The sequence below is a fragment of the Sinohyriopsis cumingii genome, chromosome 10 (assembly GCF_028554795.1).
Source record: "Sinohyriopsis cumingii isolate HCF-2022 chromosome 10, ASM2855479v2, whole genome shotgun sequence".
NCBI lineage: Eukaryota > Metazoa > Mollusca > Bivalvia > Unionida > Unionidae > Sinohyriopsis > Sinohyriopsis cumingii.
Window position 1 is genome coordinate 79,596,434 of NC_142970.1, and position 15,627 is coordinate 79,612,060.

At 34.6% G+C, this 15,627-nt stretch overlaps 1 protein-coding gene across 1 annotated transcript in view; it reads right to left on the reverse strand.

Moving 5' to 3' along the window:
* LOC149790457 (electroneutral sodium bicarbonate exchanger 1-like) overlaps positions 1 to 15,627 on the reverse strand; it is a 179,242-nt gene that overhangs the window by 109,815 nt on the left and 53,800 nt on the right. Inside the window, exons 4-5 of the mRNA XM_089972516.1 lie at positions 10,169 to 10,310; positions 2,373 to 2,533 (exon numbers count right to left, since the gene is read on the reverse strand). Coding sequence (XP_089828642.1) covers positions 2,373 to 2,533; positions 10,169 to 10,310 — 303 coding nt within the window. The remainder of the gene's footprint in view (positions 1 to 2,372; positions 2,534 to 10,168; positions 10,311 to 15,627) is intronic.

Here is a 15,627-nt window from a genome sequence, read left to right on the forward strand (position 1 = left end):
TGATTAGGATTTTTAACGTAGCATTAACAATTTTTCAGTCATATCACTACGATGTCTGCATTGTGGCATTTTATACTGATGTCTAGCACTGAGGCATCATGCCATAGACACACAACATGATGTCCCACCCAGTCACATTATCCTGACACCAGGCCGACCAGTCCTAACACTAACCTCTTAATGCTGAGCATCAAGCAAGGTGCTGTTAGTACCACTTTTGCAAGTCTTTGGTATGACTCGGCTGGGGTTCGAACCCACAACCTCCCACTTCCAAGGTGGACGTCGTTCTAACCACTAGGCCACTGGAGCGGTCGCACTAAATTACGAACTGCTGCATCTACTACCTTACTTTTACATACAATGCCTGCATATCAACCCTGATACACAAAAGTAATTGCATATATAATTCTTGCATATTGAGCCTGTGAAACAAAAGCATTTTTATATATAATCTCTGCATATGGATCCAGCAAGACAGAAGTAATTTAAATATATAATTCCTGCATATAGACCCCATGATACACAAGTTTTATATACAATGCCTGCATATAGACCCCATGATACACAAGTTTTATATACAATACCTGCATATAGACCCCATAATACACAAATTTTATATACAATACCTGCATATAGACCCCATGATACACAAGTTTTATATACAATACCTGCACATAGGACCTGTGAGACAGATGTATATTTTACTAACCAACTGCTGCATATGGACCCTTTGACAGAAGTATTTTTATATTCAATTCCTGCAAATGGACCCTGTGAGACATGAGTATTTTATGGAGTGTGAGATAGAAGTATTTTGATGTAAACCCAACGAAGAAACTTTGATTATATAAAACATTTTTTAAGGAATGTGATTTATACAACAAATTTTGACCATTTTTTAAGAATTGTATATTACATCTTTCTCTTTTGTGTTTAACATCTCTACCTTTTTTATATTATCCTTGTATTGTACTTCATTCTGACAAATATCTAGATGGATTTATCTTCCTTTTTCTGCAATCCTTTTTTACTATATATTTACAACTTGATTTTTAATTGGCAACATACAGCCATTACTATGCTAAGTTGCCCTTAAACAGTAATATATACATATACATACATACATACATACATACATATATATATATATATGTCCTACATCTGGGATATATATCACTAATAGAAATATCTGTAACTTCAGATATCATCAAAAATAATGTACCCAATATGAATTTTCCTTCAGGATACAGCTAATTGTAGTTGTTGTTGCTGTTCTTGTTAATAATAATAATAATAATAATAATAATAATGACCTTATCTAAAGAGGGTAACACAATTAGCTAAAAACTAATCTACCTTGAGGCCCTTACTGCTATTATAGGGTTTAATGCCATTTTTCAGCACAAGATAGACTGTACATGACGGCCAGTATTAATGGGGGAGGAAGAACCCGGGAAAACCCCAGAAAGAACCACCGACTCACAAAAAACTAACGGCAAGCTTTCTCACATATTCACACTGGCCGAGCCCGAGACTTGAACCCCTGCAGACAGAGGTGAGATGGCAGTGATACATGACGGAAAGTGCTTTAGACCACTCAGCTACTCAGGGCCCAGCTAACTGTAGTAAATGTGCTACTCTATATTAGTGCTCTCTACTGCAGTGTGTGTGTGTGTATATGCGTGCGTGCGTGCGATTTGGATTTTTAACGTAACTTTAACAATTTTTGTCATATCGCTACGATGTCTGCAGTGTGGCAGTTTATAGTGATCTCAAGCACTGAGGCATCATGCCGCAGACATGTAGCATGATGTCCCACCCAGTCACATTATCCTGACACCAGGTCAACCAGTCCTAACACTACCCTCTTACTGCTGAGCGCCATGCAAGACAGCTGTTAGTACCATTTTTGTAAGTCGTTGGTATGACTCAGCCAGAAATCAAACCCACGACCTTCCGCATCCAAGGTGGACGCTCTAACCACTAGGCCACTGGAACGGTACAGTGAAGGGGAGTTGTGCATATATCAAATCTATTTGATATCACTGATCGATATCTTCTGCCGATATTATCACATCTGATATCATGATATTGCAATATATAACATTTCTAATACCTATATCTCGATATCTGTATCTACCACACCTATATACACATTTTGTGTGTCCTCCCTCTTTCATGGAGATGATTAAATCAGTTTTAAAACATATAATTGTGAATATCCAATGGTTTTAATTTATACAACTCTAATCTAAGAAAGCTAATCAATAATTAAATCCACTTCCACCAAAGAAACAAAAAGAATTACAAAAATTAAATTGAAAGGCAGGATCTTGGGTTGATGCAGTAAAGTTGCAGAGAATGGTACCCACCTACAACCTGGGACAACTCTTCTGCATCCATATCCAGCAGAACAGTTCCATTCAGAATGCATGATCGCAGCTCGAATAGAGAGTGAAGGGACAGGGTTGCAACGTGAGGTTTGGACCACCTACCCCCTCCTTCTTCCACATCTTCCTCAAATTTAATCCATCTGAAACACAACAAAATTAAAAGTATAGTTTTTTGTCAAATAATACAAAACAACAGTGAACTGGACAAGTTGGATGCATATGACTATTTCACATGGTATTAAAACTTTTTCATACTGAACAAGGTTTTCACAGAATGTGTTATGTTTCTCACACATGCGAAAAATGAAACCTCTCAATTTTGTGCTAGTTACTTTTCTTATCTCAGTCTGGTTGTCTCAGGTTGGTTATCTTGAGTTGTCATCTGATGGTTTCATTACATCATAATGCTAAATGTCGACTTTTGTGTTTGCAGGTAAACAAGTCAGTGGTGTAACAATACAACAGAACTATACTTTTTTCTATCCTATTTGAAAAACAAACACATGAAAATAATTATCAATTTAGGGGGAACACATTGGGTCAAAGAAATCTCAGTCTCTGAGTTAAATTCTCTGTCTTGTGCTCAGAAGAGCTGTGGGAGACAAATTTGCATCCCCTCAAACAGATTGTATCAATAACCTCCTCTATTCAATTTAGAAAATCTTGAACAAAAACCTTTCTCTCAGAATCACAACACTCACAATATCTATGACAATGTTCCACTATTCATATGAACAGTGATATGTATGCCCTGACATGCCATCATATAGATGTAATTCTCACTCAACTGTAACAATTGATGACACTATTGATGACACTGTTCAAATAGCCATGGGAAAAGTGATAAGATGTAACTGTCGAGTCACTGCCTATTTTCCACTGAATAACATTTGCAATGTATATGACACTGACAAGAAAAAGTAATATGTATGTCTAACCATGCTGTCACATATATGCAACTGTCAAGTCATGCCAAATTCAAGAAATGTTATGCATACATGCAAACGTAATCAAGTCTTAATCACAACTGGTAAAGAAAGAGAGTTATGCAACATTGTCCATGCATAGATAATGGTAACATAGCACAGACAATGGCAATTAGGCACAGATAAAGCCAACTATGCATAGATAAAACTGTCTATGCAGAGATACAGCTACTATGTCTAGATTCAACCAACTATGCATAGATAATGGCAACTATGCACAGATAATGGTAACTATGCATAGACAATGGCAATTATGTATAGATAAAGCCAACTATGCATTGATAAAACTGTATGTGCTGAGATAAAGCAACTATGCATAGATACAACCAACTATGGATAGATAAAACCAACTATGCATAGATAAAGCCAACTGTGCATCGACTATCAATTTTTACAAGATCAGGCCAGTTTTACTTGATATGACATGCGAGTTCTTTTATGTGAGTCATACTCACACACCGCTTTTACTCTAGATTATCTTAACCATGTTAAAAAGATTGGCATGTATTGAATAATTTATATACTAAGAAACTAAATATGTAAGAATGAACAATCATTCAAGGTTTGTGGTCTAAGCAACTGGCTTAAGGGTTATTCATTTTTTTAAAATTAATTCTTACTGTACAGCTCCAAATGACCCTTACTTGCAAACAGATATCCACACACAAGAAAATACATAAGAACCTACACATTTTTATTTTGGATTGCTTGGACTCATAACTGTGTAACAATGAATAAATTTCAAAAAGTCAAATACTCTAACTTCACCTCATCTTTAATATTGAGCTTTGCCACCAGGCATGAAAATCTGTTTTCAACAAAACAGCTTATAGTCACAATCGGTTCTGATTGAAGACAGCATCGTCCTAAAAGTCCGACCCAAACAAAGTTAAATTTTGTCAAAAACTATCAGGAGACAAAAGAATGTAATAATGTGTTGCAAATAAACTGATGAAACAAGATCTTCCCTTCTGCTGAAGCTTATGCCCTAAAAAGTCACAATACATAAACCACACCATCAGTTCATTTGTATTTGGTCACCATCTTGAATCATTCTCTATGTGCCTGTACAGTTTACCTTTAAAAAATACATCCTTCAAAGCTAATAAAATTAAAAATGCATCTTTCTTAAAAACTTCCATACATCCATTTCTAAACAACTGTTTATTATTTCAGTCAAATTCAATTTGTTTATGTGTACAGACAATATATATACTTTAGCTGGAGAGTATTCTCATTGCCTTCTTACTTGGCTACAGGTGAGACTTCTCACCTATACATTTATATTGGCAGAGAAACCAACAAGATCCAAAAAATCATTAGGTCCTGCATGCAATTTGGCCCCAAGTTTTTCTAAAATCTTCTGTACATAAAAGACATCAGCAGAGGTAATATAGTGTCAAATTTCAGAGCTTGACTTATCATGTTGTGTGTGTGTGTGATTTGAATTTTTAAAGTAGCTTTAACAATTTTTCAGTCATATCGCTACGATGTCTGCAGTGTGGCAGTTTTTAGTGATGTCTAGCACTAGGGCATCATGCCGCAGTCACATTATCCTGACACCGGGCCAACCAGTCCTAACACTAACCTCTTAATGCTGAGCGCCAAGCGAGGCAGCTGTTAGTACCATTTTTCTAAGTCTTTGGTATGACTCGGCCGGGGATCGAACCCATGACCTCCCGCATCCGAGGCAGACGCTCTAACCACTAAGCCACCGGAGCGGTCGTAGAAAATGGATGGTCTAGGAATTCTGATGATGGGATGTCTACATGTAATGGACAATTCTGCATAATGTTGTAAGCCATTGTTACATTCTCCAACGACTCCCATCCAAGTGGTTCAATCCTTTCACAAAATGATTCTACTGCAAGAACTTTTTGCAGTGTATCTTGCTGCACAGTATCTCAACTTTGTACTTATCCTGTTTTGCATATGGACTCCAAACAGTATTTGATACAGCCTATGGACTCCAAACAGTAGCACAGTACTCAAGACTGATAAAGCCAAGTGTACAGACTCCAAACAGTAGTACAGTGCTCAAGATTTGTTATGGCCTATGGACTCCAAACAGCAGTACAGTACTCAAGATTGATATGGACAAGTATATGGACTCCAAACAGTAGCACAGTACTTGAGATTGAAAAACCAAGTGTATGGACTCCAAACAGTGGTATAATGCTCAAGATTTTTTATGGCCTATGGACTCCAAACAGCACAGTATTCAAAATTGATATGGCCAAATATATGGACTCCAGGACTCCAAACAGTAGCACAGTGCTCGAGATTGATAAAGCGAAGTGTGTTGTCTCAAATAGTAGTATAATGTTCAAGATTTGTTATGGCCTATGGACTCCAAACAGTAGCACAGTACTCAATATTGATATGGACAAGTGTATGGACTCCAAACAGTAGCACAGTACTCATGATTTATATGGACAAGTGCCAAATATAATTTACATAAAACGTACAAGTTTCATGCAAGGCCATCTCATAAATATGCTTGAATCTCGCTCATTATAGAATATATCCGAGATCTTGATGCAAGTCCATATTCAAATCTGATCAAAATCAAATCAAAAACATGGTTTCTGAAGTGGTAATAAGCTCATTCATACAGATGCAAAATTCAACTCATTAATAAAATGCATCTTGCTCATTATCAAACTTCTACAAGATCTTGATGATAAGCATATATTCCGTGTCTGATCAAAATTGGTTCAGAAATAATGACCTCCAGAGTTAGCATGCTCAGCCAATAATATGCAAGATCACATCTTTAATATGCATGATGGATCTCATTCACTGACAATTCCATTCATATCATGTTGATTATATATATATATATATATATATATATATATATATATATATATATATATATATATATATATAAAGACTGATCTAATCTGATAAAAATAATAATCTGGGTTCAAATGTATTAACTAACAACCCATCCAAGCTTTTTTGGACACAAGTTCATATTTCAATTTTGGTCAAAATTGGATCAAAAATAAGTCTTGCAGATAGGTAACAAGCAGAACCAATCAGATGGAACATGATCTCATTAATATGTGTGGAACTCATTCATTACCAAAATCATCTGAGATCTTGATGATAAAAGCATATACAGAGGATCTCAAATGGGTAACGATTTAATATTGAATTTATTAAACGAGTTGAATAATGTCTTGCAAAAGCTGGACATTATTCAACAAGTTTCATAAATTTAATATTAAATCATTACCCATTTGAGAATCTTTTATCACATAGTTTTTATTTCAGTGGAAATTATTTAGATAGAAAGAAGAAAGAATAATATCATTCATTCTGACAGACTGTGCACCTTTCATTTGTTGTGCATAAAATATAGTCCCAACTAAAGTTGAACTAGTAAAGGTAGACTGTATATTTTTTACAAACAATAAATCAAAGAAAAGCTTCCATCCGAATAAACAGAACATTTTATAACGACAAAATCATTTTTCAAAACTGAATGATTAATGCGATGTGATGCCACATTGACATGGTAAACAGTAGGCCTAGAGTACATGTTTACCCTAAAATGTCACTTGCAAAACTAAACATTACATTGTTGAGATTTTTTTATGTGAAATAGGATTACTGGATGCATAAATCCCCCCACTTACTGCAATGCATTTGTGAAAGTATACAGTAAAACCTGTTATGAGAGACCGCCCCTTCTGCCAACCAAAAGTGGTCTCTCAAGACAGGTGGTCTCTCATAAGAGGTGTGTGAAAATGGACTGGTTTTCAGGGTCAATAGTTAGCATTGTTGAAAAATAAATAATACCCATACTCACTGTACATGTATCATATCCTTTATTCATGAATCTTGTTAAATAATGCATGCATTCCTCTCAAAATATCTTTATATAATAAATATATACATCTATCAAACGAGAATAAAATTTATATTTCAACATCACATTAATATATACAAAAAATGAACAGTTAGATATGATGTATATATCTTATTTTATACACTTATTCACTTGTTTTTTTAAAAGAAATCCATTATACTTCTTTGTTGACATGTTTTACTCAGCTATTTGGTCTGAACATGTATCTCAATTATTGCCCTTTCATGAATCAACTTCCCACTTACTGGTATGTTTTTACTCCTTGCAACACAAAACCACTCCCATACTCGCTCGTTCAGATCTCCGTAAACTGTCCGTCGTGCCGTTTCATATTTCCTCTGTGCTTGTGCACCTTTCTGCCATTCGTTTCTAATGGACTTCTTGTCTTTGATTACATTTTGAACTTGCGTTTTACCGACGCTTAAGCTGACTGCTATTTTGCGAGTGGTCTCGCCTTTTTCATTTCTTTCAATGACATTAATCCTTTCTTCCAGTGTTAAAATTTTTCTTTTTTTCAGCGGAGATTCTGCCGTTGTTATTAGTGTTGACGTTATAAAGACTATCGGTTTTGATCAGGTTTTGGGGAATTGTGGAATAAATATATATTATGTACCAATGAATGAAACCAAAAGACATAATTAACTCATCAGGAAACAATACTGTACATTTATTCTGAGACGAAGTTTAAATCGACAGCGTTATAGCTCGATAAACAAATGTTCCGACCATCTGCACCCACGTAAACAGATTGTGGCTTGGTGAAACACTAACAAAAGAAATAAAATATAATTTTAAAAAAATCCGGAAATGATTCTCACTTACTAGTATTAAAGACAATGAGCTCATTCACCCTCCAGGCATTATGGATTAAATGGAAAGAAAACGACGTACTCAAACCAACACTGAAGCCCTTTCAAACGATTTCTCACTTGGACATAAGGACTACCGGCGTTTTGTGAGTTTTCATACAGATAAAGAAAAAATACAAACCTCTAAATTGACTGCGTATATCCATCATTACTCCCTTTGATGTTACTCTTACTGGCTATTCACATGACTTCGGCACTACAATGGCGGTTAGTGACATGTACTTTAGTCTGGTTTACTGCAGTTTACAAATGACACTGTACGCTGGAGTTGTAAATTTCACATAACTGATACTGTAGCAAGACAAATTATTTTTAAATACTTTATTAGAACAATCTTTGCTATTTATGCAGTCTTTGTTACAAAGGATTAAATGATGGTTAGAGGTGTTTATCCCAATATATGGTTGTTCAACTATAGTGTTATTTAATGTGCACTTTGTTTGCATACTACATTTATCCCGAGCTCTTGTGTTTACAAAGGATTAAGTTAAGGTCAGTGGTGTCAATCTGTTTTGATTTTTTGGCGATGCGGTCGTTCATAGCAGTGTCAAAATGCATATTTTGCCAAGAAATCGCGGTCGCTGGTCGCGTTCAGCAGGTGGTCGTTCATAACAGAGCGTTTATATAGTAAAATCGATCCGTGCATTACGATTGTGGTCGGAAATGACAGGTGGTCGCTCATAGCAGAGGTCGCTCATGACAGGTTTTACTGTATTACAGTATTTTACTGAAGCAATAGACTGTACAGACGACATTAACAAATTTCTTTTTTAGTCAGATTTGCATTCCATATGTACTGTGTAACGATGCTGTGGTTGGATAAAGTTCTGTCAGTTAGGAGACCCATATATGTCCAAATTCTTCTGTGAACAGAGGTGAGTTTATTTATTTCTGTAAGTTAACATTTAAACCACGCTTGAATATACAGTGGATTCTATATCTATGCTACAGATATACCGCTTCCTCTCCCCACCCCACCATCAAGCAAGCAGTACCCTTAGTGTTACTTCTTATTGTTGTTCTTGTCTTGTAGTTTTATGACATGTTTCTCATTATGATATTGTTATACATGGCATAACAAACCCCTGTTGAGGTAACATATCCATATTCAAACAGCGGAGGTAATTTTTCCTCAATTTCCTTTCGCGAGTTGAGTTCAAAAATGGCTGCCAAAAATATTCATTCAAAACCAAACATTCAAGAAGGTGTGGTTAAAAATGTTGTCCCATGATTCCAGCCAATCAGTAAAGAGGATACTGAATAATAATTTCATGGTCTTATTTTGGACCAATCAGAATCACATAAAGTGTTATTTTAACATGTGGTAATATCAAAAATATGAAACTGCACATAATATAGGAAAACTATACCTACAATATGATAAATTCTAAGTCTGAGCTAACTGCTTCTAAGATAAGGCCTCCAAAGTGTTAACAAGCTCCCTTATTTTGATGCAAGATCACATCATTAGCCATCTGTACTTCTCAAGCTCCCCAATTTTGATGCAAGATCACATCATTAGTTACTCCTCATTCCATTTTGGCTGAAATTCTTTACCACAGTTGTCCCTTTCATATTCCCTATTTGTAAATTTTCTACATTCTCCCCCACCCCCAATCTTCCTTATCATCTGACAACGAAAACCCATATAAAAACCACATCTGATTATTTCATCCTTGTACATGAAACATGTAACAGCCATATATCAGTTGGTCTCAGTGACATAAAGTAAGATTATGTCTGACAGGGACAACCTGACATAAAAAGAATGACATAATTTTTTAATAATTAAGTTATTTTCCACACTATTATCATGGTTAAGAAAGATAATTTCAATTACATCATTGACTGAATTATCGACTTTAAACGGGACAGTGTTGTAAATATATGTGATTCTTACTCACGTGGTCAGACAAGCTGATTTAGCTTGTACTTACCATGACTATAGTTTCACTTGCCTTAGACACTCAGGCAACTGTTAGTTTTGAGTCTTAGAGATTTAGACAGAAAGACAACGAGACAGGTAATGTCCAATGATACCTTGCTGTCTCCTTCCATAGATTCACTTCTCCTTTTGTGTCAAGTTCCACCATCTCACAGAAAAGGTCATGAGCTCTGTGTTCCTCATCTTCATCTTCATCTTTTCCTAGTAAAAACTGCACACGCTGAGCTGGGGTTATAGCTAGAAAAGAAAATTTCACTATAGCCAGAAATGGAAATGTAAGTAAAAAGGTGAACACCTAAATTTAAGACCTGTTGAAAACCCCATGTTGATATGACTCTGTTTGGGAAGAGTAACAATAACAAGATTGTTAAAGTGGCTGCCATAGTGACCATACTGGATATTAGATTCACACTATTTTCATTAATAGCAGCAATACATTATAAGAAGATTTCTGTTGAAAGCACAATACTAATAATAACCAGCCACCAAGAAAAAGTAGCCATTACAAGATTTTTAAGATGGCCACAATGGTGACAGTCTTACTTCCAAGATGGAAACCACAATGGATTCCATCTTGGAGGTAAGACTGTCACCATTTTCATTTATAACCAATATGACATCATAAGAAGTATTTCAGTGATAACACAATGCCGATATGACCATTCACGCAGGAGAAAGTGACAATAAGATATAAAGATTGCCAAAGTGGCAGGTATATTGAATGTCTGAATAACACCATTTTCATTTATGAACAATTAGACTATGGCCAGCAGAGCTATAAGAGAAGAAAAAAAAACTACACCCCCACCCCAAAATAGCAAATGACACCACTCCCTCAATAACATGCACCCTGATAACTCGCAAACCGGCTTATAACGTGTCAGGCATGGATCCCATTTTTAAATCAGAAAACACCCCAAAACTGATCAGTCTCTGTTGAACTTGAAGAGAATTATGTTTAGTCCAAAACATGTAACATAAAAAGAAAATCATGTTTAGTCCTAAACATGTAACATAAGAAAATCATGTTTAGTCCTAAACACGTAACATAAGAAGAAAATCACATTTAGTCCTAAACATGTACATAAGAAAATCATGTTTAGTCCTAAACATGTAACATAAGAAGAGAATCATATTTAGTCCTAAACATGTAACATACGAAGAGAATCACCTGTATTACTTTAATGTGACTGAAAATTTCATATCTTTACAAATAATGGTATTTTCACAGATAATGGGTGGAAGATATTTGGGGGTATTCTTCAAATCAATTGGGTGATGGAAGGGTGAGTTATGGTCCTATACAACATTCAACACTGCTGCCTGCCCTGCTACTTTCTCACTGGACCAGAATGTTTCTTTAAACAAAAAATAGACCAAGGATGTTACACTTTGTTTCAATAGTTATTTTACTCGTCTCCAGCAGGTTTTATGAAAATTATTCATCTGTTTAGTTTGCAATGATGAGGGGTGAATACTATCTCACAATGGGTGATTTCATTGCTCTGATTAGGTACCATGTATGTTGGATGTAACATTTTATTTTGCAAGAGAAAGTGACATTGGAGGGGGGACTCAAAGGAATGTTTTTTTAAATATTCATCTGAACAGACATATCAGTGAAATCTTTTACAATTAAAATATCAGTGGTGACAAGCAGGCAAGACAAATATATCACAACGATGGAATGGACTACTTGCAGCATTCAAGTTGGAAATATTGTCATCTGCAGGCAAAATATATTATTTATCTATGAAATTCTGTTGCACTGTGTAAATATTTAATGCTCTATTTATGAGAGAGGGAAACAAACCCCTTGGGAGAATTTTTGTTATACTGCACACAACACATGTATGCACAAAACTGTCCAAATTTATTAAAATTGAAACCTCTTTAACATTCTTCACAATTTCTTGGTAAGCATATATATATATATATATATATATATATATATATATATATATATATATATATATATATATATATATATAAGAGAGAGAGAGAGAGAGAAGATATTTTCTTTTCCTACATTTATATTAGACATATTTCATTGTGTGGTAGCAAAAAAAAAAAACACAATATTTAACGCATGGCTTAGCCACAATTATATAAAGAAAAGAAAATTATTTTCTTTTTATTATATATCTAACTTGCTCCAGAAATGAAGTGCAGAAGCCTAAACTCACTCATCGGAACAACACGCTCACCCACACCCTTTTCAAAGACTGACCTCACTTTAGTAGGCGAGTCATAAAAATATACAGGACTTAAGAAATGGTAGGATTGGGTTGACTTAATCTGCCGCAGAAGTTACATTTTTGCCATTTTTTAAACTATCTGACCCTATCTGTCAACAATGCAAGTCTGATTCAGTGATGCATCTCAGTGGGTTTATCATTTTTGTCAAGTAAGGGGAAATAACTTAGATGCAAATGGCATCTGCTCCAATTTCTTTATCAAAGATTACCATGTTTGAAATGTAAGGTAGTTTCTATTTATTTGCTGTAGCTCAGCAAATACTCATTTTTGTTGCTACAGGCACAAATGCAATCAAGCAGTACATGGCATGATGGGAAATCTTATATTCTGACATGTGAAAATATAAGTATATATTTTTCACAGGTGAAAATATAACAATGAAAAATATATGAAAATTATTTTGCCTGCAAGTCTTTTTATTTCACACCTAAGTATATAATACATTGTTCTTTCTTATATTATTTCAAATGTCTACATGAGGATGAGTAAAGATACCAATTCAGTCAACATGTAAATATAAATACAAATGCCTCTCAGGAAATCTGTGCACATAAGCATTTTATATCAGTGGACATCTTCAAATACAACATAGAATCTGAAAGTTTTATTGAATGTTTAAGTGGTATTATGTATCACCAATTTGAGAATTCCTTTAAAATCAGTATGAAATACCTGCAGAATTAATAAAATGACAAGATATACCTACTAATTTTCAGTGCCACGAGTATATTGGCTATATATGGCTTCAAAGGTGTCACAGGTAACAGCGATCAGCACATACATCTACATGTATGTCTGTGTAATCATGAGAGAGATACGGAATACATATCATTTATGATGTGAACATAGTTTTTCTTTTAAATACCACTGTTATGTATATTTGATTCAATAATATCTGATTTAATACATATTTATTTCAATTTAATTGTTTGTTTGTCCGTTTTCAATTATTTTATTTTTCATTACAAGCTATTGTAATGTAAATTTATTCACTGGAGATGATACTTTTTCCAGAAAAAAGTTTGACCTTGACAGTTCGTTTTATAAACACCAGGTGTTGACCTAGATCCTGACCTTGATTCAAAATTAGTAGCAGCCTCATAAATAAGTTCTATTTTTATTTTAAAATGATTGGTTGTTGTCGAGATCATGATGGGACTATGTGTTTAAGATGTAAACAAATTTTTAAATTTTTTTTTAGAGTAAAATGATTGATTTTCATGAGGGCTACACTGGGTGTACGTGATCTAAACAAGTAAATAATTTTGACGAGGTTCTGGAACATAATCATGTGACCCCCTTTTTGCATTTTAGAATATGATATAACCTTTGTTTTGGCGAGATATTCGGAGCATAAGTGACCACTTTGCAATTTTTCTAACACGTAAAGTCAATGGCAAATCAACAAAAAATAATATCCATAAATCCATTACTTATAGATCCTTTCAAAACTTTGATACTGTTAAATTCCTAGAAGATCTGAAACAGATTCCATGGAATACAGTCCAAATCTTTGAAGATATTGATGATGTTTTAGATACTTGGCCAGATCTGTTCATCAGTATAGCGAACAAGCATGCCCCTTTGAAAACACACAGGATAAAGAAAGACCACCAGCCAGGCTGGATCTCCCCAGAAATTTTAGAAACAATAAAGCAAAGAGACCAACTAAAATCAGTAGGAAATCAAACTGAATATAGAGTTTGGAGGAATAAAGTTAATAAAATGATACATCAAGCCAAACAAGCGCACTATAAAAAAGTGCTTGATGAAAACCAAAATAATCCCAAAGCTGTCTGGAAAGTGTTTACAAGGTTTGGTGCAGGTAAATGAAAGAGTAAAGCTGAAATTTTATCCCTCAATCATGAGGGCATTTACACTGATAATCCAGCTGACATATCAAATATTTTTAACAACTTTCTTGTTCAAATTGCTGAAAAACTTAAAGAACCCAGAACTTTATCTGATCATCTGGAACTCAAACATTTTTTGTGCTAAAAAAACAACCAAACAATATAAAGTTTGAAATTTCTGAAATGAGTCCTGAATTTGTGTTGAAATATATAAACAAAATGGATGATTGTAAAGCTACAGGGCTTTATATGATTGGCCCAAGGCTACTAAAGGTAGCTGCACCTGCAATTTTAGAGAGCATAGCTTTCATTTGCAATGAAAGTATTAGGTCTAATAAATTTCCACAAACATGGAAAACTGCCAAGGTTATACCATTGCATAAAGCAGGAACAAAAGATTATGTAAATAACTACAGACCCATCTCTATCCTTCCTTGTCTCTCCAAATTACTAGAAAAACATGTACATGATTCTTTTCTCAACTATTTAAACACTTATGATCTCATTCATGATAATCAGTCTGGCTTTCGCCATGATCACTCCTGTGAAACTGCACTTGTATCTTTGATTGATAAATGGCTGAAAGCATTAGATCAAGGAGAAATGGTAAGCACTATTATGGTTGATTTTCGTAAAGCTTTTGATCTTGTAGACCATGAAATTTTGCTTGAAAAACTAAAAATCTATCAATGCAGTGAAAACTCCCTAAACTGGTTTACTTCTTACTTAACCAATAGAGTGCAAAAATTATCTTTAAATGGTCAACTTTCTGAAAGTAAAAATATTAATTGTGGAGTACCACAAGGCTCTATCCTTGGGACTCTGTTATTCATACTATTTATCAACGATTTACCTCTTAAGATTGGAACTTCATTTTCTTCCACTGACCTCAATGCAGATGATACATGATACTACACTGTTTGAGATTGGTAAAACCAAAACGGTACTTGAAAATTACTTACAAGATGCTCTCAACAGACTTCAAGTATGGTGCAAGGAAAACAGTATGATCATAAATACAGAAAAAATGAAAGCCCTACTAGTTACAAGACAATAAAAATGAGCAAGGCTAGATAGCGACAAACTCCGGGTTCTATTTGACAATGTGAGCCTCAATATGACCTCTCAAGACAGAATTCTTGGTGCATTCGTGGATAACAATCTTACTTGGTCTATTCACATTAAACATATTTCAATAAAGGTTAACCCTTATCTTTGGCTACTGAGGAAAATCAAAACATACATTCCTCTTCAGTATAGGGTCATCTTTTATAAAAGTTATATTCCCCATATCTGGACTACTGTAATGTAATTTGGGGTAATACCTCTAATTCAAACATAACAACACTTTTAAGACTCCAAAAGAGGACTTGCCATTTAATTCTAGATCAAAGTATAGACAATTTTCAGGATAAAATGAATAATATAAAGGTTTTAGCAAT